The sequence below is a fragment of the Calidris pugnax genome, unplaced genomic scaffold (assembly GCF_001431845.1).
Source record: "Calidris pugnax isolate Ruff unplaced genomic scaffold, ASM143184v1 scaffold146, whole genome shotgun sequence".
In the NCBI taxonomy this organism is placed as follows: Eukaryota; Metazoa; Chordata; class Aves; order Charadriiformes; family Scolopacidae; genus Calidris; species Calidris pugnax.
Window position 1 is genome coordinate 228,565 of NW_015090869.1, and position 9,065 is coordinate 237,629.

General features: G+C 40.1%; 1 protein-coding gene across 1 annotated transcript; it reads right to left on the bottom strand.

Moving 5' to 3' along the window:
* Positions 1-6,131: 6,131 nt before the first annotated feature.
* LOC106890091 (olfactory receptor 10A4-like) lies at positions 6,132-7,070 on the bottom strand. The gene has a single exon (XM_014945674.1). The coding sequence runs from the start codon at positions 7,068-7,070 to the stop codon at positions 6,132-6,134; it is 939 nt and encodes a 312-aa protein (XP_014801160.1).
* Positions 7,071-9,065: the final 1,995 nt, after the last annotated feature.

Genomic DNA, 9,065 nt, shown 5'->3' on the forward strand with positions numbered 1-9,065 from the left:
ATGTTTCCCCTTTTTCAGTCAGTGGGAACTTCATCAAACTGCCACAACTTCTCAAATATAATTGAAAGCCATTAATTGCTCTCCCCTTATACACCAATCACCAAAAGGCACCAAGTGACTTGCCCTTGGTGAAGCCATGTTGGCTGTCACCAATCACCTCCTTACTTTCCACGTGCCTTAGCAGCAATTCCAGGAGGATCTGCTCCATGCTGTTGCCGGGCTCAGAAGTGAGACTGACTGGCCTGTGGTTCCCCAGGTCTCCCTTTTTCCCCTTTTTGAAAATGGGGGTATGTTTCCCCTTTTTCAGTCAGTGGGAACTTCATCAAACTGCCACAACTTCTCAAATATAATTGAAAGCCATTAGGTCCCATAGACTTGCATACCTTCAGGATTTTTAGATGGTCTCATACTTTATCTTCACCTACAGTGGGTGGTTCTTCATTCTCACAGCCCCTGCCTTCTGTGACTTGGGTCGTGTGTTTGGAGCCTTTGTCAGTGAAGACTGAGGCAAAACAGTCATTAAGTACCTCAGCCTTCTCCATATCCAAGGTGACCAGGTCTCCTGTTTCCTTCCAGATAGGGCCCACATCTTCCTTAATCTTCCTTTTATCACTGACATAATTATAGAAGTTTTTCTTATTGCCCTTGATGTCCCTGGCCACATTTAATTTTATCTGGACTTCAGCTTCCCTGACCTGGTCTCTGATGCTCAGACAGTTTCTCTGTATTCCTCCCAGGCTACTCGTCCCTTCTTCTACCCTCTCCAGGCCTTCTTTTTGCTTTTGAGTGTCTCCAGAATCTCCTTGTTTATACATGCAGGCCTCCTGGAGTTTTTGACTGACTACTTTTTCTGGGGTGCAGCGTTCCTGAGCTTGGAGGAGGTGATCTTCAAATACTAATCAGCTTCCTTGGGCCCCTCTCCCCTGCAGTGCCTTATCCCATGTTACCCTGCCAGGCAGATCCCTCAAGAAGTCAGTCTGCTCTCCTAAGTCCAGGGTAGCTTGCTGCACACCTTCCTCGAGGCCTTGAGGATCTTGACTTCTACCACTTCATGGTCACAGCATCCCAGACTACCCTTGAGCTTAGCATTCCCCATCAGGCCCTCCTTGTTGGCAAAGACAGATTTCAGCATGGCTCCTTTCTTCATTGGCTCCTCTACCTCTTGGAGAAGGAAGATGTCATTGACAACGTTATGCTACAGTGTCCTCATGTGCAACACCTTGTGCACACAGCTGGCCATTGTCTCCCAGATGTTCAGTTTCCTGGGTGTCACTATCTCAGCCTCTCTAATCTCCCCCTCATTCTTCTGTGGTGCCAAAATGATCACACACACCCAGCTCATATATGCTCAGCTCATCTTACTTTTGTAATTTTGCTGTATGACTCCACCATCTTCCTGTACATTAGGTGCTATATCAGACTTCTCTGACTTGAACAAAGTTGTGAATACCCTCAATACTATTGTGACTCTCATATGAAATCCTTTCATTTACACTCTCTAAGAACACAGAGGTGAAGAAAGCCTTAAGGAAATCATTAGACAGACATGTCAATGCCTTAAACTGATTGCAGAGAAAAGTAGATGGAATAAATATAGATGTATAACACAGTGTTTTACTGTATGTATTCTTCAGTGGTATTCCTCTTCCCTGTGTTGGAGGAGACATCTACCTCTGAGCTAACTACTCGGGTTCTCTTTACAGTCACTGCAAAGACCACTAAAGTTTTTTTTTAATCAGGTGTGTTTTAGATATTATTTCTATTATTCTATTATTTCTATGACGTTGTTATGGTTTGAAGGACCCACAACAATTTATTGTTATTTAGACAACTGCTCTATCACCCAACGACTCCTTCTTACCCCAGAAGAGAATCAGGAAAAACCAAGGAAACCCGAGGGTTGAAATGTAAACAGATTTAATAAAGTAATACTAAATAATTAATATTAATAATAATACAGAACAAATATTGATCCCCATACCAATATAAAATATATGAGGACTATACTCAGCCAAATCTATCAGTAGGAAGCTGTGCACTCCCAGCATAATAAAGTAATACTAAATAATTAATATTAATAATAATACAGAACAAATATTGATCCCCATACCAATATAAAATATATGAGGACTATACTCAGCCAAATCTATCAGTAGGAAGCTGTGCACTCCCAGCAGGGGCAGCCACTGTGAGTGCTGTGGCTTCTGGAGGAAGGGAAGGCCTCAGGCATGTGGCGCTTAGACAAGGAGTTTTCAGGATCGCAGTCATTGTGGAAGAGAAAAAACTCCTCAGCAAACTTTTTAATTTATATTGAACGTGACATTCACAGGGTCTTGCTCCTCCTTATCCCCACACCTGACTAAACTTGAAAATTCTGAGACAGAGCTAGCTATACAGTAAATATTTTGACAAATTCAGACACTAGAATCTTCTAAAAATGCAGTTTTCCCAAGCATTAGAAGAGACCTTACTGCAAAGTAAAATTACTGAAAGGGTAATTAATCCTGTGTCACTCAAACCAGGACAGACATGTATCAGTCAAATGATGTCCTAGAAATCTTTTTCTTTTTGCTGTTTATACGGAGGTTTTAACTCGGCTGCAGATGTCTGCCTGTAGGGAGTTGCATTTGATCACATTAATGCCATCCATATAACATTCTCATTTAATTCAGAAACCTCCCTGCAAGGCAAAACATCTGCATCAACCTTGATGGATAAGAAAAGAAAGATTTCTTCTCTGCCAAGGTTTACTAGTTAGTGTTCTGGAGTTCAGTCAAGTTTTCTTGGCTTTACAAGTATGAAACATTAATCTGATTAAGAAGAATCACATGCACCACTTAGTCTGATGATTTAAAATATGTCATCTCCAAATATCACAATCAAAATGACAAAATTAATTGTGAATTTCAAAGTATCACTTTTGCTTATGAAATCTATGGCGTGTTACAAAGTTTAAGTAAAATTTTGTTTTACTGACATTTTATGTCTGCCTTGGAAATGAGCTCACTAGTTTATTGACTGCATGAAAGATGCAGAATTTTCACATGAAAAGCAGGAAGCATGTTATCTAATATTGGATATCTACAATGTACATATTTCTGAAGTCTTCTTTTGTAGATAGTGAAGAGACGTCCCTATCTTAACATTTTAAAGAAGTTAAATCAGACTAAAAGAGAACAGAGAATAAACATTAAAAAATAAACACATAAACCTCTGTCATTGTACTCTGCTGGATGAGCCATATAATGCTTGTCTATTGCATTTTGAAAAAATATAGCATGTAACACGATACAGTATATGTCAGCTAAATAAAATGGATCAACATTGTTACAGTCTGTTTCAGAGTAGGAGATCATTAAAATTATATTACTTATTACGTAAAGAGGTTTTTTCTCCACATGTAGCAGTAGCCCACTTTTTCATCATACTTCATATTTAGGACAGCCTTCTTCTTTGTGTCTTCTGAAGAAAACTTACTAAAAATAATAATACTCTGAGTAAGTTCTGTTCATGATGTATCGGGGACTACGTCTCTGCAGTCATTGTGGATTATTATTATAGTCCATGAATCGGTCTATAATTCTATAGCATAGGGAATTCTCTAGCATATAGTACATAATTCTTTAGCTGCTCTCTAGATATTCTGATATCTCTGGGGGAAAAAAAAGGGACTTCAGATTTTTAGTCATGTAGAGTCACATTTCAGTGTCTGGATATAAGTGTCTTAGTCTCAAAATGAATTCCAGATAGGTACGATATGCCTGTAAATCAGACCCAAATAAGTGAGCAAGCTGGGTTTTTACTTGTTTCTGTCTGAATTGCACCACATAATCATGCCTCTACACCACAACCTGTCAGAACTCCAAAATTACAACATGATGCTTCTAAGGATAGGTTGAAGGTGAGAACATCTACTTCATTATGGTTATCTGATCAAGGTTCTTTTCAATGCAAATGACTATAGTAAGTAGAGGGAGAAGAGATAAACAAGAACACAGAGGCACAAACTTTTTAGATAAGGGATAATGGAGACAATGGCAATGACTGCAAGTTGCCAGCTACTCATTCAGAATTTAAAAATGGCCATTAAGAAACTCCAGGCACAGCTTTGGAGAGTCCCCCCCTGCACTTTTAGTGCATCAAGGTGGACCAGTCGGTGAGTAGGTGAGTAGAGGCACCATGGTTTGGGATCAGAAGCCAGCATTCAGACAGGTTGCCCATGCTTGTATTTGATGTGGGTCCTGTATGTGGCTGCTTTTGACAGCAGAACCATGGCTGTGTCAGTCTGTGTGAGTGGCAGTGTCAGTGTTCTCTGTTGTCTGTCTGTTTGGGCATGTCCATGTGTCTCCAGGATAGGTTCTCACTTTTGTTACTGATTGAACCTACAGATGGGAAAGTGGCAGCTGCGTCCCTCAGACTGGTCAGAGACCCTGGGTCCCCAGGAACTGAGCTGGGCTACTGGAGGCAGTGGCTACTCCTAATATCCCTTTACAATCTCTGTGCTCATCTTGACTGAAAAACCATTGTACAACAAGGAGCTGTCGTGCTGTGCTGTGCTGCATATCCAGTGTGGTCTTCAGGTGTATGTTGCGCTCCAAGATAAAGTCAGCAGCTCATTTTAAGAGAGGAGACTGCAAGCAGTTCCCACTTGATACCAGCAATTACACCACCTGCATGGTCTTGCCTTCCTCTAGCAGAAAGAAGTTCCCCTCCTAGCAAGAAGTATCTGTAAGCTTCTCTAGCACCATGAAATATCTGTGCAACAAGAAGTTCTCCTGTGAACACACTTTTTGTTTGACAGTAGGAATTATGGATAAAATTGTTTTTTTTAAAAAAAAATCCTGTGCTAACTGAAATGACCAAAATGGAGTAATGCTTCCATTGACAGGATGCATATGGCATGCTGCATGTTAATCAGAGGCCCATTCAATATTTCACAGCTTGTGGTTCCCAGTATCTGAAGCGATGCAGCTATACTATCCTCTCCTCCATAGCATTAGCTCTAATAAATAGCTTTTAAAATTATACTTGACACAGTCTGTGTGTCTGTCTCATTGGGATCATAACAAACTAGCAATTTCTGGTGCAAAATGGCCTCCTACACTGCTCCCATCTTAATGACTAATTTCACTATTTCACTATTTTCTTAGCTTAGCAACAGAAATGAGAAGAGTGAAGAGGTAAATCCCATAAATCCTCCAGATGGATACACAAACAGAGTAAAAAAGGACAAACAAATGAAGCTTTAACCTTCCTTTTAAAGTGACAGGTCTCAAACCAACTTCTCTATGACTGCCCACTTCCTTGACACTTGAGTAGTTTCTTTCGTCCCACAATCAACATGCTTTTTGCACAAGTGAATCGTTTTCATCTGGTCTCAATTCTGAATCCTAAGACTGAGCTTATTGTTTTGACTTCACACACAAACAATATACAGCAATGGAGTTGTTCAAGTGGCAGTTTGTCTCTTACTACAGCAGAAATCTGTTTCCGACACATAAACTGTGTTTTCACTTTACCTATTTCACTGCATTCAATACCAGTAGAGAATAAGGTTATCAGCCCAGCTACAGTTCTTTACCTTCAAGATATTTGAAGTAAAGTGAATCAGGCCTTCAAACAAACTTTCTTCACAGAATAGAGCTGAAGAGCTCATCTGGGAAATATCTTCATCAGAAGTCAACAGAAGGCTAATGTCTTGGATATTTGTGGAGTGCTTCTCATTAGGTGCATTGTCCTCTTCTCTGATAATTTCTATCTCTTGTCACTGTGTAATTATTTTCAGATAAGCTCCGCAGAGCTGTTATTCAGTTCACACAATATTCAGACAAAATTGTGTGTTTCTGCGAAGTACAGAACAATTTCTGTATGGACAGACAGGATATAAAGGATATTGTAACATGTAATCCACTTGATCTGTATGCCAAATTTAACTTAAAATTACATGGAAAATAATCCAAAAAATACCTCTTAAAAAAAAAAAAAAAGATGAAATTTTCTGGAGGATTGTCTCAGAACTAAAAGGTAGATAGGAATTTTAGGTAAGTGGTGGCAAGTCATATTGTCCTTGCAGTAATGTACACAATATGAAAACTAGTGCTAGACTGATTTTAATATAATTCATAAGCACATTACATATTTATGTTTTTGGCTATCAGTCTTTTCAAGGCTTGTTTTACCTCTTTATTCCTCAAGCTGTAGATCAAGGGGTTCATCATGGGACACATCAGTGTGTAAGAGAGAGAAAGCAGTTTGTTACTGCTGCTTGAATAAAAAGCTTTGGGTCTCAAGTAGGTCACAATGCCAGATCCATAAAACAGAGTGACCACAACCAGGTGAGAAGAGCAGGTAGAGAACGTTTTTCTCTTGCCCCCAGCTGATGGCATCTTGAAGATGGTGTGGAGAATCTGGATGTATGACACAACTATGAGTAAGAAGGGGACCATGATGAAGAGGACAGCTATTATGTGGATGGAAATTTCATTCTTGTAAGTGTCCGTGCAAGCCAACTTCAGCAGAGGCAGCAGGTCACAGAAGAAGTGATTGATCCTGTTGGGCCCACAATATGGAAGGCTAAAGATGAAAGTTGTCTGCCCTAAGGCCACCAAGATTCCAATAAGCCAAGATACAGCTGAGAGCAGGAAGCACATGTTCCAGCTCATCATGGTTGTGTAGTGCAGGGGATGGCATATGGCCACATATCGATCGTAGGCCATGGCAGCCAGCAGACAACATTCTGTGATTCCTAAGACGGAGAAGGCATACATCTGTGTGGCACAGCCCAGAAAGGATATGCCTTTCCTTTTTCTGAGGAAGTTCACCAGCATCTTGGGGACTGTGGATGTAGTGTAGCCAATCTCCAGGATAGACAAATTCTTGAGGAAAAAATACATGGGGGAGTGAAGGGCAGCATCTACCACAGTGATCACAATGATGAGGATGTTTCCCACCAAAGTACTGAGGTACATGAGCAATACCAGGCAAAAGAGCGAGCCTTGGATCTCTGGAATGCTGGAGAAAGGTAAAAATTGGAAATAGGTCACCCTTGTTTGGTTCCAGCAGCTGGTCATGTCCATCAAGTTGGTTTTTTAGCTCCAGAAAAGATTATATGTCCTTTTTCTAGTTAATCTAGAGAAATACACAATAGTAAATTAAATATTTATGTGTATTATTAGGACAAGAACCCAGTAAAAAAAATGGCTTTTTACTGCTGTGTTTAGGTATTTTCAGTGCTAAAAATTGTTTAGAGGAAACGGTGGTTCCCTTCACATAGTTTTTGATAAGTAAGAACAAGCTTTCCAAATGAGTGTACTTCACTTCCAGTCAATGGAAAGAAAGATACATCTTCTTTATGATGGCAGAATATTTTACTCCTCCTGCCTTTTAGGAAGAGGATTGTACTCTACTGCTCCAGTCTTTGAGGTGGACTTTTCTTCCATTATCCAGCTAAGATCTGCTACTCTAACACCTCCTACCAACCAAAGAAGACTGGTTCTTAAAACCCAGAAATGATTAATTTGTTAATAGAGTGGGTTTTTGGCAATGAGTCCTTCTGGCTATTATTTTGTGGATGGGGTTCATTCTAGAGAACAGTCACCTACAGATAATCCTGTGTGCACTCCACAATACCATACATGATTGCTATCATCATTGTGTATCTTCCCTGCTATCCCACCTGCACATGACATAAAACCAAAAGTAGTACAAGTTTGCAAAAAAACCAGTAAAACTTAGAGCACGTGCTACCTTTTATTACTCCACTCGGGGTTAGGTCAAGTTCAGCATAGTGTGAACAGGCAGGAGGCAATAGGCACAAACAGATATACAAGGAATTCCATTTAAAAATAAGAGAGGGGGGGTTTTGTTTGTTTATTTGTTGGTACATGTTGAATTTGGTCAAATACTCGAACAGATTACCAGAGAGGCTGTGGAGTCTCCGTCTTTGGAGATACTCAAAATCTGGTGGGAGATGGCCATGAGAAATATGCTATAGCTGACTCTGCTCTGATTTTTTTTTTTCACTGGACGATCACCACAAATCCCTGTCAATCTCCATGATTCTGTAAAACAAAAGTTCTTACAGAATGTACACATTATTTTCTTCTCATAATTTACCCAAACACTAGAGGGAAGATTTTCTATTTAAAATAACTGCTCTGATTTCATTGCCATAATTTGAATGGGATAGGGGACATAACTTTAATAAGAAAAAAGCCAGACCCAAAGCACACACATGCATGTGTATGTGTACACATGCAGACAAACACACACACACACAGAAACCCCCAGACATTACAACTCTTTCCTATTAATAATTAGATCAAAAGAATGCAGATCACTCTCCAGGAAATTACCTTTGGCCCAGGCAATCTTCAGGGGGAAAGTTCCTTTCAAGAATAAACAATGTCTTAGAATTTATTTTCTATTCCATGAATCCATTCACTTCATAGATAGATCGGTCTCCCTTAAAGAGAAGCCCTGTGTAGGTGGTAGAAGAACAAGAACATATGGAAGAAGAAAAAGAACACTGGAGTAAAATAAGATAGCTCACCTGCCATTAGAAGGTGGCTGTGGTTAGTATTTTTTGAAAATTCGCATCACAGACCTTGAGTATTTCAATGTGTTTTAATTCCCAGAGGAAATTCGTCTGTTGGGAATTGATTGCTTGCAATTGTAGGCGTCAGTTATTTTTTCCTCATTCTTTGGGTATGAAAAAACCTCTCTCTGGTTCTGCTGTTAGCTCCTGGAACTAATTCTAAAGATAGACCTATAGAGCACTTCCATGTCTTGGGGCTGATCCCACTGAACTTTAGGAATAAAAATGTGGCATTGAAGGGAATTACTGGAGATAGTCCAGCGTAGGGTGACAAAGATGATTAAGGGATTGGAGCATCTCCCTTATGAGGAAAGACTGAGAGACCTGAGATTCTTTAGCCTGGAGAAGAGAAGGCTGAGGGGAGATCCTATTAATCCTTACAAGTATCTAAAGGGTGGGTTGAAGGAGGACAGAGCCGCCTGGGTGCAGTCCTGAGTAATGTGCTCTGAGCAATCCTGCTTTAGCAAGG

Bases quoted from the DNA above. Each gene is read 5' to 3' on its own strand.
- LOC106890091 (XM_014945674.1), bottom strand. From the start codon at position 7,070: ATGACCAGCTGCTGGAACCAAACAAGGGTGACCTATTTCCAATTTTTA.